The 27,052-nt window shown below is 41.0% G+C and overlaps 1 protein-coding gene across 10 annotated transcripts in view; it reads left to right on the top strand.

The window, feature by feature from the left end:
* The window catches only part of LRRC56 (leucine rich repeat containing 56), a 77,860-nt gene that overhangs the window by 10,103 nt on the left and 40,705 nt on the right, over positions 1-27,052 (top strand). For 4 of the 10 annotated variants that reach the window (XM_085062739.1, XM_085062744.1, XM_085062738.1 and 1 more), the window contains 2 exons: positions 10,024-10,161; positions 19,212-19,376. In XM_085062739.1, coding sequence (XP_084918865.1) covers positions 19,221-19,376 — 156 coding nt within the window. In that variant the 5' untranslated portion in view covers positions 10,024-10,161; positions 19,212-19,220. Of the gene's footprint in view, positions 1-8,291; positions 8,418-10,020; positions 10,162-17,594; positions 17,667-19,211; positions 19,377-27,052 lie in introns of those variants that run through there. The other 6 variants (XM_085062745.1, XM_085062743.1, XM_085062741.1 and 3 more) reach the window with 6 other exon arrangements.

Raw genomic sequence — 27,052 nt, forward strand, 5'->3', positions numbered from 1 at the left:
CACCCTTTTCTCACGGTATCACACTTAGAACCACACCCTACCTATATCAGCATGCAGAGTATATTTACAGAAGTGAAGGATTTGTGTTAAATATCTCAGGAAATAGAGCAACTGACAGACAGATATTTCATTTTCTTGGCTTCTCTTGCCTCCAGCACCCACACAGTATCCATCAAATTGTCTGGAGTCAAACACTCACAGGCTGCATTTGAAGCTTGGGCAAGGAGCCAGGCAGGTTTAAAGAGCAAAATCCTGTCTGTCCGCACGCACTTACCACTGTCTGTGTGCTGCAGTCTGAAGCAGGGGAGCTCAGCCTTAGGCTCGACAAAAAATACCCCTTTAACTCCCTTTGCATCATTCCAAGAAAGGGATTTGGTCTGAAGCCTGCAGATGCTCATATTCATGATCCCATTGTTGACACAAAAATTGCACCTTGTTCTGAGATGTCATTCAGCTGGCTTTGGTACAGCAGCAAACAGCACATCCCATGCTGAGCCCATCCTGAGGGATCTCCCAGCTCCTTGAGCTGTTCCATTTGTAGATGATTGGTACCTATAGATGGTCTGGATGGCAGCATAGGCTGTAATGCCAGGTACAGTGACTGTGCAAGCAGATCTGCCCTCTGGCTTTTTCCCAGAAGCATATTGTAGCTGTTGATTTCACAACTGTACTGTGATATGACAGCACCTATCCAAGGGCCAAGCTGAGGTCTGCATGTTTGACCTGAGTCACCTGCTCATCTTCATGCGCAGAGGTATTTTCAAATGTTTGGCTTAGCAGATATTATGCTGCAGCAGGAAAAATGATACAATGATACAAAGTTCCTTCATAAACAGTGTTACAAATTTTCTGAATGAAAAGTACTCAGATGTTGCTGTGTCCAAATTGGACACAATTTCTTCTCCAAGATCTTTCCTTACCTGTGATATTTCAGGAACCATGGTCGAAATACTCCTCAGGCTAATTCCTGCTTTTTATTTATTGTCCCTGCTTTCTCTCTCCATCCAGACAGAGCTTTGGCATTAGCCCTAGTCCCTGGTACCTACTTACAGCTCTTGCTGCAGCCAAGTGTGCTGCTGTAACAAGGATTTTATTTTAATGATTACTGACCAGGAGTTATCACAACGGTTGTTGTCAACACAACACCAGTTTATAAACATGGACTTTGCGAAGGTTTTGGAAAGCCCAACAGCTTAGAGTTAGTTTGGCACCTCTTTGCAGACTAGATGGTGCATGTTGAAATCACTTCCTTTAACTTCAATAGGTTTGAGATCACACCCATGGTGTGGTTATTTATTTCCCTCCCCTTCCCCCCCCCGCCCCCCCCAGGTCTCTCTGTTTCACTCTCCAGGTTGCCAAGGGCTGTTTGTGTTGCTCATGTGTTGTGAGGCAATATCTCAAAGAAGAAAGAAGTGACCTATGCAAGCAGCTGTAGGCATATGTCCAGCTCCCCAATTCTCTAGAAAAGGAAGCTGTGATCTACACCTGGAAAATCTGCTTCCACAAACCAGGAGTTAACCAGTAAACAATGAATATATAGCTGTGTGCTAGACACTTGTGTTTGCACTGGTTTTTAAGGAGGAGAAGGAGAAGGAAATGTGTTTTTAACACCAGCTTAATTTGTAACCTGATCTACTACTGCAGGGAGGAATCAACTGATAACTTAGATATTAGCCAGCTGCCAGTGTTTGGTACACAAGAATTCTTGGAATGGTCTGTTATGAGCATCCCTGTGTTAGCACATCCACAGCATGGCATAGGAAGTGGCCATTGTAGGACAGGACAGGGGAGGCTTGAGTGTATTCCAAGGAAGACAGGTTCTGGCAGTGGTGATTGTCAGGAGTTGTTTGGGACACACATATTTCACTGTGTTGAAAGTCCATCTCCATTGCTAACAATGGTGGGCAAGTCTGGGAATGCAAGGTCTTTGCTCAGACTGTGTAGGAAGTGAATGAAAATGAGTCACAGCACTACAGCAGCATCACAACTCCTACAGATAACAGTAGTCTGTGGACATGGGAGGATTCCCATTCTGAATTTCTGTCTTCTTCTGAAGTGATTTGCTCAGCCCAATGCCTAGCATCTGGCTCAGGCACTGGGAGTTTCTATTAAACCTCTCCAAGGGTTAACCCAGGGTCTCTTCTAAGGTGTTTCAAGAAAAGAGGATGAAGTGCTTAGCCAAAAGTGCAAGCATTCAGTGACAAAGTGCAGGTTTTCATGGCCAAAGAGCTGGCCTACAAGCACGGTTGGAGTCCCCTGTAGAAGACAACATGCCATGTTCACTGCCATGTGCTGTCACCAGCCAGTGGGGTCACTGACAGATCCAGCCTGAAAACAAACTGTTGAGCAAGGCATTTGAGGTAGGTGTGAGATTTGTGTGGACTGGGATGTGTTTTATGGTTTTCAATGCTTTGAAACACTACCTGAGCATCTGTATAGGTCTCAGCCAGCAAGCGGAGTTAGGTGATGAAGCTGAATTTTACTGAAACTTCTAGACAGTGCATAAAACATACAGAAGCATACCAATAAACCATCTCTTCTCATCACTAATCTAACTTAGCTGCTGGAATGTCAGTACACAGTCCTTTTTTGAAGCACACATTATGCAAAATTGGAGCCAGGGCTGTAAAGAGAGTGTCTGGAAATCAGGTCTCTCCTGTCATTTTGGGGACAGGGAAACATCCTTCACTATGAGGATAGTATTCCTTCTAGTAATCTAGAGGAAGTTATACATGGCAATGACTCAAATACAAGTGAATCCCAAGGCTTTCCAAGGAGGCTATCCAAGGAAAAGACAACCTGAGCTCCTTAAATTCTAGGGGAAATCCAAGTGTGGTATAGCGGTGTGTTGGATCACTTTTCATTCCTGTATAGTAATTGCTGAACTCGACTCCAGGCTGCCTGCAGCAGAAGCAGATGTGAAGGGTCAAGGGTTCCTTTGACAGAGCAGAGAGGATCATTTTTGCCTTTGCTCAGTTCATTTACTAATGCTGAGCCGGACGGAAGCACAAATCATCTTGTAGACTGTGGAGCTGAAACACCCTTGGGAATGGGCAAGGCACTTGAGGCAAAAGGGGCACTTTGGCTCTTAGAATGTTAGGATAGGGAGCCATTTATTCTGGGCTACAGATGCTGGCCTTAGGGTTACATGCGTGTGCACAGAGATGGACAGGGTGTATAGTGTTTGTTCCATTCTGCAGAACTGCCTGACTCCTTTTATTTACCCACTGACGTCCTCCCTGCACAACTGCAGACTGCACTCCAGCCACCTTGTTTCCTGCCCTGCAGGACAGGGATTTGTTAAGGACCTTTGCCAGAGCTGTTGTCTGTAGCATGGCTTGCAGTGGTGCTGTTGCTGTGATGGCTGAAAGCTTTGGTGTACATGAGTTGCATTCAGAGTAAGCTTTGAACTGTGCAAAGTGCATGCAAACTAATGGTGTAACAGCATGCAAACTGGTGCTTTGACCTGATTGAAATTTTTTAAAGCTCCAATTTCTCCATTGCTTTACATCATATATTGTTGCTTACACTGGTGGGAAGTGACAATAACAACCCCTTTCTGATTTGGTAACATTTTATGGTGGCTTTGCATTGGCACAAAAAGCAAGTACACATTGGAAAGCTGCTGGTTCCTCTGTCTGAAGACAACTAGAGGAATTTCACAGCTAAATCCTGCTTGGAAAAACAAACCCAAAAAGCGTATTGAGGCCACAGGTTCCTTTACACTGCAGCAAGTGAAAAGAAACAAGTATTGCTCCTGGAAAAGCTATGAAGAAAGAGACATTGACCTTAACTACTTTCCAACATCAATTCATTTTCCTCATAGTTTAATGTTGAAAACAAAGTTGTAAGTCAATCATTAACCATGGAATTTATCCCAGAAGAAATGCAAGGACCACCAACAATGTGGTCCAGGTGTGGATTATAAATATCATCAGCAAGAGACCTTCTGTGTCCCAGGGGCATTAATCCCGCAGCTAGTGATCTTCCTTTTATGCTTTGATTTTAAGCCTGCCATTTTTAAGGTCTTTCAGCAAGACCTTCTCTTGCAGAGCATTCCTACTACACCAAGCATGGTGATGCCCCTAAGCTGAATGGAACCCTATAGTGGTACTACAGTTATAACAATGTTGGGTTTTGTACCCAGGAATTCTTTAGAAAAATTACCATCTGGCAGCTGCAGAGAAGCTTTGGACTTGTCCCATGCAGTGAGACAGGATACCATACCCTGGAAAAGCAGATGTGTGCAGACAGCATCCTTGAGCTTTCCAAAACCAGGAAATAGTTTGACCCAAAAGAAACTGAGAAAGGTAGAGGGCTTTGAACAGAGGCACAAAACAATAATTTGTACACAGGCATTTCAAATTACCATTGATTAATCTTGAGTAGGGAATTATAAAAACAAAAGAGTACAAGCATACTTTTCAAGCTTTCAGGTTTGGGTTTTTTTCACACAAGAAGTTTTTGTTTCATTTTTCCTGTAAAATGGGAAGGGAGAAAAATATTACATTTATTTATTCATGTATTTATTTATTTACAACTTTTCATTAAAATTAAGGCAGAAATAGGAAATAAGCCCTTCTGGAATTAGGAAATCCTAGCTCACTGGCTCAAATATTATTACAGTGCCCTATCTCACATTTGCTGCCCCATGTCTTTCATCCCAATCAATCATCTTGACTGTGCAGTAATGCAACTGCTTCTGAGTAGAATGACTTGGTTGTGAACCAGAATCTGCTTTTCTAAAGCAATAATACAAAGGAAGTAAAGAGCCCTCTGGTGTGGCATATGCACTGGGTATTGCTTGAAGTAAGTGGCATTCCACCAGAGTTCTTCCCTCCCAGCAGAGCTGAATCAGGGTTTAAGCTAATGAGATATCCCAACACAATTGAAGCTGTCTTAATCTTACCTTTTCTAAAGGAGACCCTGCACCATGACAAAGTGCCATTTGCTGGTTTTATTGCCTCCTAGTACCCCAAAAATCTACCAAACCGAGGAGGGTGTTCACTTTCCATGAGTGAGCATGCAGCAGTGAGAGGAGACAGGTTCTTGCCACTCAGCGCATAGCTCAGGACCTCAGAAGTGCATGGTCACCTTCAAATGCTACACACGGTTTCTGTATGACTTTGGTGACATCAGTAGTTAGGTTTACTTTTTCATAGGAGCAAGGGCAACATAAAACTATTAATTCCCATCTTTCAGTGTGCATTAAAATACTCTGTAAAAACTGTTATCAAAAGTTTTTCAGGTCTAGTTCAGTTTGAAAAGATACAGCTTTGTGCAAAATGCCGTATGTTTCCTGACAAAGCTTTCCTTTCTGATTGCAGTTTAGAAATTCACGTAAGTCTGTGAAAAGGAGCAAAAACAAATTCCCAGATTCATTGAATCAGAGAAGATGTTTTATTAACTGGATTCTCTCGTTGCCCTTTCTTTTCATGCCAGGTGCAGTGACAGCAAAATAAATTCAATTTGCAGACTCCTGTCATCCTCTGGATCTTTGGATCAGTTGTTTTTCCCTCTCAGCCTCATTCATTGCTTCTGAGGATGAACTTCTAAATACCTGCTGTGGTCAAAACTGTTCTTACATCATCTCCTGAACACAGTGACTTCAGTCCCATGAAATCATGAGGTTAATGCCACAGTCGAGACTTCAAATCTGTTTCTGCAGACCTGAGCTGATTTTTTGTGAAAATGCCATGGTAGCTGCGCAGTTCTTAACCAATAGAAGAATTACCAAATCATCAGTGTTCTGCTTGTCATGCAATACAAGAAGATTGTAGAATTTTCTAGCAGATCTGCAGTCTGGATGGGGGTGGCAGTACCATAGTATGAGTTCTCCACTTAATCTCAGATTAGTTTTGATTTTTACCTTTCTGTATAATTGGGGATGAATATCCTTGTTATGTCTTACGTAATTGAACCAGATGACCTTTAAAAGGTCCCTTCCAACTCAAACTACTCTATGATTCTATGAAATCGGTAGTTGTGCTAGAAAAGGGAGTCTCACAAGAAAAAAGGTGATTACAGAGCTGGCTAATGAGGGTGAGATATCATGCTGCAAAGGGAACTCTCTTCAGAGAGACACTTTGAACCAATCTTTCAGAAGGAGGAAGACACTGATATATATCTAAATTACTCTGATGGAATTACGTGCAATAGCAGAGAACTTTCCTCTGACCAGAAAGTCCCTTCTGGTTCTGTCTTTCTGAGTTGTAGTACAATGAAATTCCTAAATGTTCTAAATGCAAGTAGCAACAGTGATTATCTATTGATCAATAATATTAATTAGAGAATGGGTTGATTGGATGTTGCTTGTGACTGAATAAAACCAGGAGAACAAACAAATCTCTTCTTTGAAAGAAGATTCCTGAAGGAAAAGCATGTTAATCTAGGCTTGGTTTTCAGAGGAGGCTTCACCCAATACCTGTTTATTTGGGTAGCATCAATGTAATTAATCCAGAGTAACACATTTTGTGGAGTTCCTTTGAAGGTGGGATCACAATCCGGTTCGCTGTCTCCAAGAAGTCCAAGGTGTGTTAATTGACGACATTAAGATTCTGAAACTTGCTTGGATAAACTGAAACATAACTTTTCTTTCCTATAAAGCTTCATGAATGTACAACGTGGTTCCTGGATAGCGATCACATCAGCCCCACAGTTATTAATTTACGGGTTTCTCACTGACCTTAGCTCAGCTCTGGGAATGGTGCCAGCACAATTACAGTAACTCTGAATAAAGAAACATAAAGCTTCTGTATCTACCCTGAAATTGTGCCAGAATTTTCTCTTCCTCAGTGATGGAAAGATACATTTCTTCAATTGGTTTCAAATAGTTCAGATTGTGTTGGCCATAAGTAGATTATTTCCAGTAAAACAAGGAAAAAAGAAAACTACCATGCAGATGTGTGCACACACAATACATGTACTCCACAGATAATCTTTGTGAAGTGTGTCCCAAGAAGGCATATGTTGGGAAATTGAGTCAAGGTGACTTGAGCTAGTTACCTGGGAAAAAAATGGCAGAATTGGGAATAAAATTCCAGGGGCAGATGCTTGATTCAGTATTGTTTTCACTGAATCACACTACCTTCCTGGAGCACGTCAAGGCCCATTGCCTTCCTTCCTGTGAAGATGGGCAGCTGGATTGCAATGACACCGGGTGGAGCTGAGTGCGCTCATCACCTTGGAAAATCAGGCCCCTGGTGAATTTCTCTGATGTTAATTGATCATCAGACCCTGCAAGAGGGGAGTCAACACATTTCCTGACCTCTGGTCTAAGCGTTTTGCAAACCCTAGAGTAAATTGAATGTAGTTGCAGAGGAAATGCTGATGCAATCCACCAGCAGCTGCTGCTCTCCCACATCCTCACAAAGGCATGATATATATTGGAGATGTGAGGGGGTGAGTGCATACAAGCAGTGTGGTTAAAATTCCAGCCTCTTCTACATGGCAGGCAGGACTCTATGTCTTCCCTCCAGACCTCTTGCCTTCCTGCCTCCAAGAGAAACACTGGGTACCATCCTGAATGTAAATCCCTGAAAAAGCAGGCTGGTCATGTGGGACCACTGAGGGTAGAATCACATTTTCATGAATCCTATATCAAAATATGGAAATGTAGACTTCTAAGTGTGAGTGAGAATGGTACGAGCTGCACTAGAGTTGCACTCTTGCACCGAGATGTTTGATCGTGTCACCAACAAAAGTTGAACCACATCTGTTGGATCCAGATTATGATAAAATTCATTCTTACGTGTCTAATCTTTTGACAACTCTGGTCTGGAAATTTAAACTTTAATCTGTTTGGTTTCTGGGGCGTTTTTTTAAAATTCAAATTATCAAGTGAAGCCAGCCTTGTTACCCGCCACAAGTTGTATTTTTTGATCTTTAATACACTGCAGGCGTATGGGATCATCTTTGTGCATGATGATGTCATTAGTTTTTCATCGGCCAGCAAAGCTTTTGGATGTTGTTTGAAACAGAGATATCCCCAATCCCTTCTCCAGCCTTGTGATCGATCCCCTGTCACCCAAATCCCACACAGGATGCTGCTGCCCTTCCCGTCCCGCTCCTCTCCTCAATGCCGTGCCCACCCCTGCACCCCCATTTTGCTCCCGCTGTTTGCCTTGTCACTTTTCCCTGTGCAAGCACGCTCCTCTGCTCTCCCCAGCCGCAACGCCCTGCAGCCCCGGGGGCTCTCCATGCTCTCCCGCCCCTGCTGGTGGCGCGGGCAGCGGGCGGGCCCGGCGGCGCTGGGCGGAGGCTGGGCGGAGGCTGGGCGGAGGCTGGGCGGAGGCTGGGCGGGCCCGGGCCGCTCCAGGTGCCTGGGCCGAGGCGTTGCCGGGCGACCAGGGCCGCTGCCGCCGCTTCCCGCTGCTCTCCCGTTCAACCCGCGGCCCAGCGGCCCGCCCGGCCGGCAGGTAGGATCCGCCCGTGGCGACAGGGGGAGGGAGCGGTGGGAGCCCGGAGGTGTCTGTGTGTGTATGTGTGTGGTGAGTGTGGGGGCTGAGTTCCCCTCCTTGCCCTGGGCTGGTGCACCCGCGATTGAGGGGCGTTGTGAAAAGGCCGTTGTGGTGACCGCGGTGCTCGCTGTGGGACACGCTGGACTGCAGCGGGACACACTGCCTGGTGTGGGACACACTGCTTGGTGTGGGACACATTGCTTGGTGTGGGACACACTGCCTGGTGTAGGACACACAGACTGGTGTGGGACACATTGCCTGGTGTGGGACACATTGCTTGGTGTGGGACACACTGCTTGGTGTGGGACACATTGCCTGGTGTGGGACACACAGACTGGTGTGGGACACACTGCCTGGTGTAGGACACACAGACTGGTGTGGGACACACTGCCTGGTGTAGGACACACAGATGGGTGTGGGACACATTGACTGGTGTGGGACCCATTGCTTGGTGTGGGACACACAGACTGGTGTGGGTCACGGAGGCTGGAGTGGGACACCTCCAGTGTGTCCCAGAGTTTGAAGATCCCACCGATGCATGTGCATCACTGTAGCAATCCAGCCCATGTGCAGGTGGAAAGCACCTCAGCTCTGAGACTGAAAGTCTCTGTTTATGACAGTGTTGACAATAATGACAGGTAGATGTAATAGTGTGTTTAAATTTTGTGTTTTGATGGACCTCTGAGAACAAAGTTGATGAATAAATAATCCTGGCCAAGTGCAAGTTGGAGAAGTATTCCCAGGTATTTCATGCTGAGAGAACATGACTCCTCCATGGTGCCTACTCATCTTCTCTTGAAGGGCTGAAGAGACTCACCAGTGCCAAACTTATGGGCTTCAAGCTTTATTCTGCTTCTTGCAGAAGGGGCTCAGGTGTGGTCCCTGTCCTGCTCATGATCCCTCTGTGGTATTGAAAATGATTTGGGAATGAACTTGCTTTCAGCAAGAAATTCACTTTACCCACTCGTAGTTTTTAGCAGGCAGTAATTAGTTAATTGAATATCCTCAGCTCTCCCTTTGTCCTGTCTGTGAGGCCTGTGCTATCCTGGCTCTGCACCTGTCTTCTATAGCTATTGATTCCTGATATAAATGTTCCTGCTCACCTATCATTTTCCATTGGACTGCTTTTACATGGCAACATTTTCTGACAACTGATCCAGTGAAAATATGTTAAATGTTGATATTAGCGTTTTATCCCATGCTGCTGCAATGGTGATGTTTTCTCTAACACAGAATCAATTTACTCCTACCAGGAAATCAGTGTTCTTCTTGTTCAGTTAAAAACTCTTTTTTCCCACCTATGTAGATTCTTCTGTATCAAATCCTTCACCTTTTCATGGTCTCTTTGGGAACTGTAATGAATTACACTTTCATTAAGCTCTTATAGGCTCTACTTCTTCATGTCCTTTTCAACTTTTAAGCCTTATTGAGCATGGTCTTCTGCTGCTATTATGTAAAAATACTTCTCTTTATTAATTGTTAGATGCTCAGAATCTCTTGGGTTTGTTTTGTTGTTTTGTTTTTTGTTCTCTTGAAGATTGTGTGCTTACTGTTGTTTTAGCAGGACATGGAACAATTAATAATACTATGAGCACCTGTCAGTCAAGATAAAGGAAGATGAACGGCTGCGACTACTAAATTAAAATCTCAGTAGGAGAGGAATGGGAAGTGATGCAGAACAGCAGTGGCATTTGAAGAAAAGGTAAAATAATTTCTAATGTACAAATGACTGAAAATATTTCAGAGCTTTTTCTAATTACTCTCCCATTTAGTGTTATTATTTTTCTTCATGTTATTTTGTCTGGCTTCAATTCGCCTAAAATCTTGGATTAAAAGTGCACTGTTCAGGCATGTCACATCTCAGAGTTGCTGTCATTAACAGGTTTTGTTGTGGAGGTTGTGGTGATTTTTTTTCTGGAGTTTGTATCCTCTCTCTTGGCTCTAACACTGAGAATGCCTATGCTCCTGTAGGTCTGACTGCTCAAGGGATTGATATGTGGATACATCTACCCGTGGGCAGCTCAGTTTGTTAGCTGTACACTGCTGTCAATAAAAGAACAGGCTCTTCCCATGGTCTGGGATGCCATCAGCCTGTTCCTAAACAATTCAAGGGACCTGATGCTATATGAAGCAGGATGCAGATTCCATGTGAGACCAGATGCGAGTCTGGACTGGAATGATATTATTGATGATGATGGCATGTGCTTTTCTAACTGAAGTTTCTTAGGGGACACAATTAAAGAAATCACATTTATCCTCAATATTTGAAGTAGTATAAAAGTTAATGCTGCAGAATAGTAATGTTATGTAATGTAATGTAATATACCATAAATTTGGCATTGCTACATTTGTCACTAATGGGAATGGATTAATGTTTATTTGTGAGGAATTATGAAAAGTTTTTTTATTAAAATTGGAAAATTAATGAGCTTTTCACAGAAATTAATTATTTAGACATATCTGCATGATTTTAGTTTACTAGTATAATGGTTAGTGTTTTTAAACTTTCTATGGATTCACATGTGGACTCAAGAAAATTGGAAGCAAAACCTCTTTTATATCAGTAGGGTCACAAGTACTTGCTATAGTGCAAATCAGAAGACCAGATTAGCCACGGCAGATGCAATAAATAGTAACGGGTTTGTATTAAAAGGAAAAGATTGTGGACCCTGTCTAGTTCAAAGAAACATTATCTGATATTAATAAAAAAAAATCAGAAAGCACACGTTCCTTTGACTGTAGCTTTTCACATCTGGAAGCAGTATTCAAAGTATAGCAAACTGGCTGTTTATCTTGCATATTTTACATCTTCAGTTTTAAATTAATTTTTAGTATGGAGTTCTAAAACTACTTTGATTTTCATTTTTTCTTTTTTGATGTTCCTAGCAGATGGGGTGATTTGGCATGGGTTTGCTTTATTTTAGTGGTGTATGCACCCATGTTCAAAGTGGGGAAAAGAAACATATAGAATGGAGGGGCTTATCTGAAAACATAATCTTGCAGTTGGTCAAACAGACAAAGTGTTAAAACTTCTGAGAATAGGAATTGAAAACAGTGGAGATTCATGTACTGTCTCTATGGCCAGATCTTGAATCTTATGTGCAGTTCTGATCATCCTGGAGAGTAAATGGCAGAACTGAAATTGTTTCCATGAAATGCTTCAGAAGGAAGAGGAGATGAAATGAGATGATGCAAAAGAAAGCTATAATTTAATGAATGGCATGGAGAGTTGGGTGTATCCTCCACAATTCTAACTGCTTTTGACCTAATTTCTAAATTTAGCTTCCAAACAACCTATGCCTGTGTCTTCCCCAATTTAAATAAATACAATGCAAAAATGCACTTTCTCGTTTTTTGAAACTGCTTCCTGATAAAATTTCTGTATCTTCTTTAGTCACTGGATGACTATTTGTTATTTCTCAAGACATGAAAAATAACTGCTGCCTCGTACACCTCCCCAGCTGTTGAACACAATTAACCTTTTGGACTGGGGAGATACTGATTGTCAGAAATTACAGCAGCATGCCAGGGGAAGGATCCCTTTGGACTATCTCTGCTTCTGATACTGTTTTTAAAGGATCTGTTTCTGACTACATTAGTGAGCTGGAGATCTGCCTTGGCCCAGCAGGACAGTTATAATGCCACCTCATCAGTAGCCCAAATTGATTTCCCAAGGTCCTCTTCACTGTGAGTCTTCTGCCCTTGCTGAATTTTTGGCTGTGTCTGTTACTAAATAAGCTCCTGTGGCATCATCCACTGTTAAGTGTTTTTCTACAACTTCATCTAGAATCTATCTCTTTTTATACAATCTGTCCCCTGCGAGCAGCACATTGGAAATCAGAAACTTCCCAGTCGCTCTTCAAATGGCTTTGCAGGCCATGGAATCTCTTGCTTCAAATAGCTTAATTACCAAACAAAATGGACTGAAAATCATTTGAGGACAACCAGAGTATGTTGAAACTCAGAAATGCCATATATGATGCATTTTCATCCTCCATAGAAGTTTGTATTTCAAAAGGCTCATAAATGCAATGCAATAGTAGCTGGGAAAAAGATTCATTTTTATTGTCCCTTTCTTAGCTGGAATCTGGAAACGGTTCTAAATGGTGGATACCTAAGAATGCTGTGATGACCGAAACCATAGCTTTTCTTCTCTGCACCTTTGGACTTTCTCTCAATTCTGACTTCATGGGTTAGAATATTTTTGTTCATCTTGAAAAGATATTGATTCTGCAAAACCTTGCTTTGCTTATTTCCTTTCTTAGTATATCTAATAACATGCCTAGCATCTGAATTTTTAAGTGATTGCTGAATTATGCCTTTTAAATGCAAGGAAGGTAAATACATCCTCCAGTGACATATCCTTAGATTTAAAGCAGTTTCTGTGTGTGTGTGAGACAAGTACAGATATGCTGATTCCTGTGTACCTTGTCATTAGCTATCCATGACAGGACCCCTACATAAGGACAAGAGGATTTTAACTAGAGCAGCCTCATTTCTCCCTCATTTAATGACTGGACACTTAGATAAAAGCTTGTGGCAGCTTGTGGCCATGAAGGGCCATGCAGTTTCCTGATCCCTGACTACCTTCATAAAGTGGTGAGGGTTTTACTCTTATCTATTCCACTGAAACAGTCATAAGTTCATTTGGCAACCTTCTGAGTGTGAAGGCATCAGTACCTTGGAATGCTGTTTTTCCATACCCCCTGTTGTTCATCAGCTATCCCCATATCCTGCTCTCTACTTTGCTTTTCTTGGGCTCATTGTGGGGACAGATGGCAGGAGAGTGTCTTGAGACATTTTCTTACAGCAGGAAGTTCACCTATATATGGAAAAAACTCCTCAATCTGTAGCATCTTGCAGTTTCAGCTAAGGATTCAGATAATCCATACTCATCCACGGGCACTGTCTGGAGACTTGCACTGCAGAGAGAATCCATGAATATCTGTAGCCAGACAGAAATTACCACTGACTGCCTTCCACCACGGACTCTAAAAACTAAAACCAGTTGATTTGACTTCGGTTTATTTTTTTCTTTTACAAGTAATAGAATATATACCAGAGAGTGATCTGCTTTTATATCCTGCTATGAGGCCATTTTGTTGAGGAATACACTGGGAGCAGGTGCTGGGTGTGCAGCTGCAGGTTGTGCCTGGGTGGGGGACATGGTGGGAGCCCCAGGCAAGGAGCTGTTACCTGGTGCCAACCTTTTGAACAGCAAAGGCCACAGGGACCTTTGGCATTGGGCGGGTGACCAGATACTCAGACACAGCAGGAGCCAAGGACTCAGCAGGAAGACCCCAGGCTGTCATAGGCACAGAGGGTACAAAACCTGGGCATTCTTTTGTTGGGGGTCCCTTCCCAGAGGCACCAGCTTAAGCTGGTTTTGTGTCACTGCATCATGATTAAATTGCTTTAAGGATCCAGACTTCTGAGTCTCTGCTGGGGGAAACTCAGGGCTGAACCAAACCTTGTCTGACTGTGTGAGTGTGGAGTGTGCAGGGAGCCAAGAGGGGCATCTGTGGGATCACCGGAGCTGCCCACTGTGAAAGGGCTTTGGTCCCAGGAGGCAAGCTAGCTCCAGAATTATTTAACATAGACAGGCATTTCCAGCTCACATGATAAAACATTTCTCATCACCCTATAATCACTCTTACAGCTTGTAAAACCATAAATATGTCAGGTAAACAAATGAGATAAATCAGTATACTTTCTTTATGTGCAAATTTGGATGCTTGAACCAAGGCCTCAAATTGATTGAACAGTTACACAAAAATATCATTGTAAGCATTTGAGTCATTCAGTGTCATTAAAGTCAGTGAATTTTTAATTATAGTAAATGGGATATTGTTATCTTAATATTTCAGCATTCTCTTAAAAGCTTTTTTTCTTTAGTGGGGCACAGAAGTGGAATATTTATGAATGCTCTTTATAGCGTTTGCATGATCCCCTGATATTAAAGTAGCATTACTGAAGTAGTTGTTACCTTGTTCTGCTTAACAAAACCAGAAGATTAAAATCAGATTGTTTAGTCATACACAGAAAAAAAAGTCATATTAATAACAGGACTGGTGTTTTATTTTTCAGGTTTTTAGAAGTTGCACCTGCTAAAATAGACTGATGTGTTGCAGGATGGTTTGCATTATATAAATGTTGCAGGAACTGTTTTTGCCATTATGGGTGGATTATTGTAACAGTAGTTTCCTGATGACATCATAGTAAATTCCAGCTGCCCAAACAGTTCTTTTCCAGAAGAGGTTATCTGCAGTGCACTTGCGCAAAATTACGCTTTACAAGGGCACTCATAGTTCCCTTGGGACTTGTAAGCCAAATATTTTGTCAAATCTGTAGTAAATAGAGAATTCTTTGTTTTCATTCTGTGTCAGTGGTAACAGTATGGGCACTACTGTAATTTGTGATTCTGAATTAAACAGACAAAAATTATATTATGCAAGACAAGAGAAATGGAAATCTGCAATGCAAGCTTTCTGTCATGAGGGGATAGGTAGAACAATGGTTCTCAAATGTTTTTTTAGTAGAGAATTTTTTGGCTGGTGACGTACAGATAAGGGTCCAGAGACTGCAGTACCCCCATAAAAATGGCACCCTTGCTGTCCAGTGAAGGCCTGAGCAGCCACAGAGCAGGAGAGGATGCTGGTTGAAAAACTGGCCTAAGGCAGTAGAGATTCTTTTTTTGCATGGGATGTTAATATATAGAGGTATATGCCTTTCCTAGAGTGAATCTGGATTAATTATTGTTTGGGGTTTTTTTTTTGTTTTGTTTTTAAACAGTAACCTAATTGCTCGGATGAGCTCTTTAGGTAATGTCGTGAAGGCTGCATTAGAAATTATCATGCCTAGTCACTCAATTCAGAGGCTCTTTCCCAGTCTTAAGAAGCCATAATTAATATTAAGTCAAACATTTCTGGCAATTACTGAATTTGAAATGCATATTAATATCTATTTAATGAAGAATACAGAATCCTATCATTGACTCTTCGATAAATCTTGTAGCAGGAAAATAAAATCTTGGAGTCTTACCAGTTTATCAGACCCTAAGAAAAATCAAATTACTATTATCTGCCAATTTCTTTCTAGCAAATTACAGTATTCTGAGGGGATTTTAAATAACATGTTATTCCAAGGATCATTTAATTTTAATAATTATCTTTATTACTGGTATTTATATGTTGAAAAAGTCCTGCAGGTTTTAATGAACTGTCACAACATGTCTGTGAATTGAGTAACTTATCATGATCACACATACTCGCTTGGGTAAGGAAAGTGGCAGCAGTGGAGAAAGCTGGCAGATTAACTCTTTGTAGAATTCAAAATCTTCCATCTCACTGCTCTGGTCATTGATTTCTCCTCCACTCAATGATTATTTGTTTCTAGTTATCCTCACACGCTGCTGAGTTAAGACTTTTGATGCAAATACTGCAAAAATGTATTTATTGGTTTATTTCATTCTTTTATTCTTTCAAATGTTGACATGCAGTATTATTTTCCAGCCATTTTCTCTTCCCTTGACACACTCATGTGCTTACTAGTATTGCTTTGCTGTCCCCTCGAATCCATTGGAGGTTTGTGCTAGGTGCAGTTAGTTTCCATCCTTGTGGCTCCCACAAAGCGTTGCTGGAATAGTTCTATTCAGCACAGAGATCCAACTTATAGCCAATACAGCCACCTTCTCCGTGAAGGAAATCTTCAGCTTTGTGACTTTTTAGACCTCCTTAGTGAAAACAAAAGTCTTTCCTGTCCCTGTAAACTGTCCCACTGAGGCTAGCACTAGTTTGGGTCAGTGTTGGCTTATCCTGTGCATTTGACAGAGCCGTAGGTTTCTCAGTTGCTTCATAGCACTTTAAATGACTGGGTGAGGTGACTTCACTGGAATGGTTTCCCTGTCTCAGAAAGGCAAGACCTGATGAAAACGAGCCACGTGTTTCCTGTGTCTCTGGGGAGGACAAGTGTTGTGCCAGACCCCCTTCTTGTGGTCCTCCACGTGCTGGAGATTTCAGAGGTTCGTGGATTTTATGGAAGATTGGCACCTCACACCTACAATTCCTGCACTCGTAACTTTCTATATTCCTCATTTTGAGCATGTTATTTTGATCCATTTGCAGGAGGAGATTCTTTCTTCCCTGGAGAAAGCTTTGAAGTGATAGAATAATGTAAAAAATAGTTTTGCTTGCTGATAATCCTTCAATTTGATCCCAAACAATTTGTAATGAGAATGCTTTTCTCCTCACTAATCCAATGTTACAATAATTACAAGAGCAGATCAATAACAGGAAAGTATAAAACGAAGTGTTACTTCAGATATTAAGCCACAAATTGATCTCCTTGTCAAGTCTAAAGTAAATCAACATGTTTCAAAGATTTGAGGATGTTCTGAAATATGATGGTGATGGTGCAACAGAGGGAGAACAGTAATTTGTTTTATGCAAGTGTGTTAATGCTTTGCAGCCCACACTACAAAATCCTGCTCTTATCTCATTATGTTTTGCACTCACATGTTACATCAGTGTTCTCTAGCTATTGCTCCACTTGGCTCTGATAACACACAAGATTATCTCTGGACAATAACAATCCTCAGTTGAATTAGAAAGAACCCCCAGTACTTGCACACAATCCAACACAAGTCTTGTGCAATTGGCAAAGGATTATAGAATTTATATGACAGATATTCTACTCCAAGTCAGTTATTGAACAAGATAATTCCTTCTGAGGAAAATAATGGCAATACCAGAATATCTTCATATTACAGAAAATTCTTTCATTTTCTTGGACAACTGATGACTGTTGCAACTCTTTACTGACTGTTCTAAAGAGAGTAGAAGAAAAAAACTCTGAGAAATTCTAGAATTCTTTAGAAAGAGGAACAGGTAATAGAAATTTGTGTGTTGTAACTTTTCTTCCGAAGTGCAAGACACATAGTATTTTTGAGGTCTCTTTTCCCTCCTAAGGGGCTGAGGTATGAAAGTTCTCCTAATACTTCTATAGGCATACTGAGGTTTTAGAAGCTGCAAACATCACTACTCAATTCACTTTATGGTGGTTCTTTTATAAGCCAATAAGAAAGATTGAAAGGAGTTGTGTGACTCTGAAGAATTTGTTCTTGAATGTGTTTTTTAGGCACTGAATATTGCTGTGGCTTAGGTGTAGCACATTTGAGCAGTGAGCTTTTCCTGTAGGAGTGCTTGCCAGGTAGGTGCAGTGATCTGGAAAAAAAAGAGTTTGCTTTCTGTGGGCTTCTCCTGCCCTGATGAGTGTACAAAAGGAGCACTTAGGAGTCTGAGAGTTTGGTTCCTCCCTTCCTAATGCTAGGAGATTCTGCAGGGAGAGGTTTGGTGAATCGTCAATTTTTTGTTGCTGTTTTTGTTTGAAAGGGGCTGCTATTTTTTCTGACAGCACTGAGTCCTTTGAATTTCTGCTTCTTGTGCAAGTGAAGAACTTTGATTGGACATAAGTAGTCAGAGGAAGAAGTCTTTTTGATCCAAACCTCTTTCCCCTGCTAACGAGTCAATCCTCTCAAGCAGAGATGACCGGCTGAGCGGTCAGAGCTTCTATTTGTCCCAACAGAAGTTACTCCTGTGTTTAACTGTTTATTAGTATGAGGAGGAAGGAAAGTGGTAATTCTCAGGCCTTGGCCACCACTGGTGCATTGTCAGCCAGTTATGATTAGCTTGATCATTTAATTACTTTTCCAGCACTAAGAGTAAGTATCACTTCACAGTGGAGAACAGAACAAAACTGCAGGTGTCCCTTCAGCAGAGCAAGACGGTTTTTCTCTCGTCTCGCCTTTTGTTGTAACAGCAGTGTTTCCAGCTGTGATACTTCCTTGTTGCCAAGTAATAGTAAATAGCTGTATAAATCATAGTAATGCTTGTACCATTTGGGTACAGCCGATTGCTTTTTGACTCTAATGAGTGTACATATGCTTTCTCTCATATTTCAAAGTTAATTGTTAATATTTCTGTGAAAGTGATATCTTTGGGAATTGAAGAATGACCACATTTGAAATGCTTAATCTTCAAACTTTGTATTTCATTCCTCATTTGAAGCATGCACAGTTTTGTTTAAATTGTATTTAAAATTTATTTTCTCCCACACTATCTTCAAAACTAGAAGTCAGTAGCCATGGCCTGCCTGACCTAGATTCAGTAACAGTGCAGGGATGTTTAATTTAGGACTGAAAATATGGACAGGTTCTGTCCATGCTACCTGCAGGCAGAGCTCAAAATGCTGGAGAGATGGAGTGCTGTGCCTTGGTACTGGAACTTGCAGTCTGTAGTCCAGCAGGGTTTTGCTGAGGTCTGTTCACATTTCTCAGGAGGAGATGGGTAGATAGAGAGCTTGTCTGGATGGGAAGCTCACTGACACTGGAGAAGGATGAGTGGAGCAGTAAGAAGGCTGGAAAGGACTAGTGTCCCGAGTTGTTTGTTCTCAACTTCCTTCTTTTTACAGAACTATAGGTATGCCTGGCTTCTTGTATAATTGCAAAAAATAGTTTGCTATAAAACCTTATACTCAAAGCTGAATGAGGTGTGGGACTTGGGTAACTCTTGAGAGTGAAGCAAAGGGAGAATATGTGTTACGTGATGCATGGCTTTGGGTCCGTTCTGATTAAAGAAACCTCTATCTCCATAGCCATTTTCTGTCTTGCAATGGGAGTCAAAATAGATTATGCTGAAGGGAAAATAATAAATATGGGTAGAAGAATCAGACTGCTTGTTATCCTTTTGTTCAAAGCATCTTGAGATGGACCTGAAGTGGAATCCTGACAGAGTTTCTCATCCAGGCTCATCTGCAGGCCAGGAGACTGATTTGAATTGGCGAGGCAACACAAATCCCAGTCCGCTGATTAAAGATGATGGAGAGCTGCTTATGGATGAACATCTTTCCCCCAGGAAACTGGTGAGTAGGCATCCAACTTTTTAATGAAGTGGAAGAGGCAAACTGGCATATACAGAGCTGTATTAACCTTCCAACTGCTATTGTACTAATTGTGGATTGTTGCCTCTCTGACATTTAGACTCCTGTGTAAAGTAGATTCTGTCTTATGAAAGAATATAAAATGTTTGTCCTCCTTTCACCTTGTTTCATATCACAACTATTCCCAGCATGAATGTGGTTGTGTTTATTGCCAGGATTCTTGAAGCAGCATGAAGAAAAGTACAGGTAGTATAATTATAATCTGCACAGATCTCATTAATGCCATCTGGAGTACCTTGAATCTTAGCATTAGAAAAATAATTTGCATGGACCTTGTTCTAGAGATTGGAAATGTAACTTTAAAAGTGCAACTTCTTTTTCTCTGAATTAGTGAAATCCTCTGTCCTGCTGAGAAGCCAATTAAAATATTCTGCAAATTATAGAAGAACTTTCTATATATGTCAAAGTGGGTGGAATTTCAAAGAATATTTGAAAACCATGTTCCTTTTAGACTGGGGGAAATTACTTTGTGCAGCCTGTTGAAAGAGAGTAACATGCTGAAATCTTCATGAAGGAATTCAATTGATGAAATATTTGGGAAAGAATATTTGGTTTCACACAGTATTGTACTTGCTCAGGACTAATTAAGGGTGAAATCCTGTGGGATGTGTAGGAGCTGACCAAACAACGTCACTTTTCTGTGCTAAAGGAAGGGGGAGTTGAGAGCAGAACTTGAGGGGAGAGGCTTTCTGTGTTGCAGAACACAGAAGAATGTCACCTCTGCTGGGTAGCATTTGTGAAAAACAGGTGGGGCCGCCAAGGCTGTGGTTCCTGTGCTCTCAACAGACAGGGTGGGGATCACAGTGTCCATAATTCCCTGTGTATCCACTGCACCAGTGCAGCTTCTGCAGGGAGTGTATTCCAGCTGCAGGTTTGCACCACTCCCTAGCCACTCCCTAGCTGCATTCCAGGCTCCATTTTGACCACGTGCTGTAGATTAGACAGAACTATCACTCCCTTATTAGCTAAGTCTTTTAGTGTTTATAAAATGGTTGGAGATGCAAAAATCCCTTTCTGCAGAATGCATATTGTAAGCATTCTCGAGAAAACTTGCTACATTGTTGTACGGTCTATGCCATTCACTTTCCTTTGGCTCGTGGGAACCTCCAAAAACTTCTTAGTCTTTTTTTAAAACCTGGCATAGAATTTGACCAGTCTAATGTGTTTGTGGCCTACAATTCCCTGTATAAATTCAATGGGAACCTCTCAGGTTAGTCTGTATTGTTACGGCACAAAGCAAAGCCCACTAGAGTAACCAAAACGGCTGCCCTCTGATTCAATCAACTCTGAATGAAAACCTTAGGAAGTTCTTTCATTGTATGAAGTTCTCTTTCTGAACCTCTGCTGCTTTTAGTTCACAGTAAATTTTAAGCAGAAAAGTGTATGTAAGGCAATGTTACCCACATGCCATGAAGTTGCTGTTCATTATTCTGTGATTTTTTTTAAAAATGCAGATAAGAAGTTAAATAATTGAGTCTTGCCTTTTTTAAGACTGTGGTTTTTAACATTTGTAAGGAATCTAATTTCAAGGATTCTTTTAAATTGAAGTATGCTGTGCTGCTAATTTTTCTGGACACAGTTATTTCCTGCCGTGGAAGCTGACATTTGTGTTGGCATAGCTGGGATACTTCCTGCTCAGAGGAAAAACTGCATGACATTGTCAAGGAAACATTTACAGTGTTTATAGCTTGTTTTAATAACATACCCAGTCTATCTATTCTCTGACCTTTATGTTGATCGAATGGAAACCACTGCTGCCATAAATTTACTTCCTCTGGATTTGCAAATGTTCAGAATGTTCAAACATTTAATACAGAACAAGTTTTCACATGCATAATTCTTTAAGGACCCACATGCCATTGACAGTCAAATAGTTTGAAAGATTGTTTTGCTTAAATCAATACAATTGCAGGGTCTTTTTGATTGTCTTATTGTTATGAATATTTTAGGAGTTATTGATTGTATTTGCTGAAGTGCTCTGAGAAGATACCTAATAGACTTTTAAAATACAGGCTCATTGAAGTAAAATTGTTTTACATTCAAATAAGGGCATGGGCCACACATTTGCAGTGTTGTGAAGGCACGTTTTTTGACAGCTGGTGGATGCTTCTGAGGAAGGTTTTTGTTCTGAGGTACATACTCAGCTTTACTCCTTGCCCTCACAATGGTCTGCCTTGCACCACTTCAGTTTGAGTTTGGGGAAGCTGCAAGGTCTAGCTGTGCAGAATCTGTGAATATTGGTAAACGTGAACTGCAGCCTGCAGCCTCATTTCTGCCTGCACATTTGACTCATTTTTCCCTTTTTACAGGGGGATGGCTGTCTATTTTGTAAAGAAACCATTAGCAGTCTCCATTAGCAGTCTGCATTATTAAGAACTCGCTAAAACTTGAGACACTTGTGTTCCTTCACTTTTTTATCCACTGCTGCATTGTTTTCCTCCAAAGAGAGGAAAGTTTGACTTAGACTGATTTTTTTTTTCTTTCCTTTTTGCCTTCTTTGACTGTATACAACAAACGACAAATTCTGCAAAACCATTGGACCCTTGCCTATTTTCTTCCTCTCCATAGTGGATCCCCTCATGTAGACTTTATGTTCATTCACTACGGTTTATGGTCTTCTGTAGCCTTGTTTCAGCATAATGTTCACTTCAAATCCTGCATGGTTCCATATTTCTGTTATGTTAATCACATCTTCTAGTTTCTGCTTGCTGCCAGCCCTCTTGCTGTGCTACCATGTAACATTCTTTTATATTTGAATGTTCTTCATCCAAGCTACAAGTCAAAAGCTTTTGATGCACGGGTTGGTATCATTAGATGTAATTTTTATTCTTTCTGCTAGTATCAATACCAATTTTCTGGTGTACTCTTTAATCTTCCTCTATATGAATAGGCATTCTTGCTTTTCCATTTGAACCTGTCCTATTAATATTTCCAATACTTTGTTTTCCTAATTATTTTCCTATTAATATTTTCCTGCTCTGCCCATCCTTTTGTGTGGTTGTCAGATATTGGAGAATACCAGGGTGAGCAATTTCTCACTTCATTCTGAAAACTGGCTAGCAATGGGCAATTAATTTTTAACTCTGTCAGGGCTGTGGCACAGATCTTTCGTTAAATGTGGATAAACTGATATTAAGGGTGCCACCTGTCTTTAATCACATTTTTATTTTGTTATATCAACCCCCATCCTCTCCCTGCTGTTTGCAAAGGATCTTTTTCTGATTTCCACTAAAAGCATTCCACTTCTCTGAAGAAACTCATTTTACAAGGTCAAATGATCTTCCAGACATTGTCACATTATAAAAACGAATCACGTTTGTGTGTGATCTTTAGAGAAGAAAGGAAATATGTTCTAATTTTGCTTTTTATTGATCCTGCTCCAACTAATCATGTTTTCCAAACTTAGGAACACGTGTTCGGAAGTGGTGTTTAGTTTTGTTTCTCAGGAGGTTAGGGTGTATTTCATATGGTATGCACTCATCCTCACAGGAAAAAGAAAATGCTAGAGGGTCCTGGAACAACAGATTGTATTCTTGCTGAAATGGCTCAATTGTTTCCTTTTTTCTTTTGCACAAAGTTTTCTTCACAGTTTTAAGATAAATGGATTTGAGGAAAAAACTGAATATCAAGAAAATGCAGGATCTTGATAAATTAGGTAGAGTAAGGAAATGGAAGTAATTGACTGAATTTGGATCTGCTGAATCCTTCATTAGAAATGTATAATAATTTTTTTAAAGTTTGAGGGGTCCTCTGGAGGTCTGCCAGTTTGATCTTCTGCTCCAAGCATAGCTAATTTCAAAGTTGGATCAGATTGCTCAAGGCAGCAGATAGTAGAGGTAATACTGTGACCTGGAAAAAAAATTACAAAACCTCCTTTAGTTTCAGAGCTTTCTTTTCATATGTTCTCCTCCTAACACTAATACCTTTACAATAGTGAAGGCTTGGAGTTGTTATATTAGTGTTCATCTGTTGTATCAGTGTTCATCCTGCTACTTAGGCATCTGATGTTTTACATTCAAACTTTGACATCAGGAATCTTTACATGCATGAATAGAAATATGCATGCTTTTAAATTAAAAAACCTCAGATATTCATTTACTTACAACCACCAGTGCTTAACTAACATAAAATGACATTACAGTCTTGAGTTTTCTGTGTTCAGTGACACAGTCTTGAGCAGAGACACAATCTTGATTGTAGCTATTGTCTGTGCACCTAATTCCTAGATAGGAAAAATAATTAATTTTGGGGTAAAACTTTTTTTATATCTCTGTGAGGGAAAGCAAATCCTTAAAACAATCTAAGCAAAAACTGATGTAAGAATGTCTACTATCCTCTCTACTTCTGACCTGCATGTTAAAATTTGAGTGGTTTTCCTCCTACAGAAATGATACAGGCTATTTCTGGGAAATCAGTAAACCTTCCATCTCGTTTCTGGTGCCCTATGTGCCCACTGAAGTTTGCAATAGTTAGATTCCCCAGCAACTTGCAACATCAGACCCTTAATACTGGTTAAAGAAAGGGAGTCAGGACTGTGAATCCCCAGCTTGTATCTGTGGGGAGCTAAACCTAAAATGGCAAGATTAGGCAAGGGCCTATCCATGTGGATCTGCTGGCAGGATTTGGAGCCTTCGACATGAAAATAAAGACATCTTTACTAATGCATCCACCACTACTTACATTTCATATTTCCTGCTCTCAGCTACACTTCCCATGCAAACCAAGAAAATCTCTTTTTGTAGCACCTAGCTAATCTCTTCATCTAATCTGAGAGAAGAATGTATTTATATGTATATGCAGAAAGTAGTGAAATACAGCTAAATATTTTAATGATGGGCATCTGCAGCATTTAGGCATTTTGAAAGGAAGTTTGCATGTGGGACCACAGAGAAGTTCTGTTCCCTTTCATTGAAAATCCCTTGACTTACAATCACTTAAGACCTATTAATTTTCTAATATTTTTCTTCTTAGAAGAGATATCTTGTCATACTTTTAACAGCTCTTTTTTTCTGTGAAGGAGAGATTATACTTGAGTTGGGATTTTGGAAAAAAAAAAAGCAAAAAACACATGAATGGACATGTATCTAGAATTTGCATACAGGTGTCGTATTCAAAGAGAACAAGCTCACCACTCAGGAATTCCTATCTTAGCCAAATTAACCAGGATCAGCAAAATAAATGCACAGCTGGAAATATTTCTCTGACAGCTGCACGCAACTTGTTCTTTAGCAACAGGCCTGCTTTCCTTAGAGTATGTGAAAAATCTAGAGAGAAGAAATCAGTTGTATATGCCAGTTTTGACTGAACAGATATTATTTGCCAATTAAGGAATTTACAGATAGTTGCAAGTGGGACTTGAACTGGATTTCCCAGCATCCCCAGGTGACTGGTCTGCCAGTTGGGAAGCTCTGCAAGGACGGAAGTATTTCTCACTTGGAGTTTTTTACAGAATACTTGCTGGCTTTTCTTTTCAGTCAGAGGAAAAGCTTTCCAAACCAGTGCACCGTCCCCATTTAGCCAGACATTTTACGTGGTGGGAATGGTTTGTGAGCCATCATGGACTTGCTTCTTAAAATACTAGCTAAATCATTTACCAATAGCTTCTGCATAGAGAATGAAAAATAGTTTTACTCCTGCTTTGAAGAAGGTGAAAAAATGTAAAGTAAACTTCATTTGTCTCTGTTTTACTTACCCTATATTCATCTTCAGAGTTGTGCATTGCTTTACCATGGAAATGCATCCTTTCAAATAAACAAATTTACAGTGGAGTGTAACAGTTGCTGCTCAGAATCAAGCTCTCAGACCACCTTCTTGAACAGCATGTGCCAGAAAAAATTTGATTTTGATTCTTCAGAAAACATCCCCCTTCTCTGTCTAACTGATACTTACCTTGCCAGGCTGCAGATGTGTGGCAATCAGAATCTTCTCCGAACACCAACAATCAGCCTAGAATTATATTGGCTTTTCAAGGTATCTTTTGGATCTAAAATAACTGTGAATATATCCAACTCTTTGCCTAGAACAGATCCTTGGTCCCTTTTTTTTGCTCTATGTGGAGGCTGAGCCACTGGAAACAGCCAAAGAAATACCTAGATGGTACAGTACCTTCATGTCTGTAGGCATTCCTGGGGCACAGGCAGAAACATTCTGTCCTTGGCTGTCAGAACAGCCCATCAAGCTATGGGCAGGCAGTCATTATCTGAAGCCACAGTGGGACACCTCTGAATTAGGGCAGGAGCCTGTCCTAGACCTGGGATGGCCCTAGGAATGAAGTGACACAGATCGCTAACATCACTTCTATCCACATGGTGCCAGACATTTCTCCGTCCAAGCTGATGACCCCTCCAGTGTGATGGGTCGTGATTTTTTTCCTCTTGCAGCAAAACTCTTCCTAAATATCCGTCTTCTCAAATTTTGATGAAGGTTCCCATGCTTTGATATTAAACAACAGCATAAAAAGAAGATCCTGCTAAATAGGTTTCATCTTTGCTTAAATGTTTCCACATGTCCCTCATTCCTGGTGTCAGAATTTTAGCTGTGACATGAGAAATATCACAATTGCAGGTGCACCAGCATGCCAAGAGTAGTAATGTCCTAAGTGTCTTCCACAGGAACCATTCACCACATAGCCTTCTCTTGAACTGCCACCCTGGCCCTTGCTTGCTGATTCGCTTGCAGTCAACACCTGGGCTCTCAGCGCTTCTGGTGCCTTTAAATGAGCTCATGTCCTCCACCCAAGAACATTTCTAGTTTCCTTCATGTACTACACTAACTTGTGCATCCCACAGCAAATTGGTTTCAAGCTGTCCCAGCATTTCCTCCCCATCAGCAGATGGAAGGACAGTGATTTTTACAGAGACTCTTGGAAATGCAGAACAGGGAGGTGGGCACCGAGAATATATGGAGTTTGTCACATCTGGTTAGCACATGCTTCAAGGCAGCTATCTATAGTTCAAAGAGCTGGTGATGATGATGACAGCCAGTAACCCTTTCCAGTACTGGAGTCACAGTTCTGCCTGTTGCAGTACAAAAATAAGGGTGCACGAAGCAGCTCATTGCTCAGACAGTGGAAAAAGTACAAATAGTGGATCAGGAAGAGGAAAAGGAGGACAAAGAATGACACTGGTAATCCCTGGTATGAGAAAAAGGAATAGGAAACCCTAGATGAAGAGAGAATATACCTTCATGCAGGTTTTATACTTGGGGTTTGAAAAAAAAGATCAGAGAGCAAAACTGTGAAGGGAGGCTGTCTGGAATACAGGAGGGGAAGGACAGTGTGCAGGGAACTTGCAGACAGCAAAGGAGAAAAGGACAAAAAAAAAAAGGGAGCAAAGGCTCCTTGGGGTATCAGGACCTTTTGCTACTCAACTGACAAAGTGTGTGACCCTAAGCTTATTACTTGTTCTGAGGCTTCTTCCTGTTCTGATGTAGGCTTTTAAAACTATTTTGATGAGGAGCAGGGAGGTATTTTTCAGAAGCTTCTTTCTTTAATGACAGTGAGCTTGCATCTGAATTCAGCAATCTGAGTGCATGGTTTTATGCCAGGACATTAGCCAGCTCTCATTTCACACATAACCTTGTGCTATGTGACAGACAGT

The sequence above is a fragment of the Lichenostomus cassidix genome, chromosome 5 (genome assembly GCF_008360975.1).
Source record: "Lichenostomus cassidix isolate B80296 chromosome 5, HeHo_3.0, whole genome shotgun sequence".
Lineage (NCBI taxonomy): Eukaryota > Metazoa > Chordata > Aves > Passeriformes > Meliphagidae > Lichenostomus > Lichenostomus cassidix.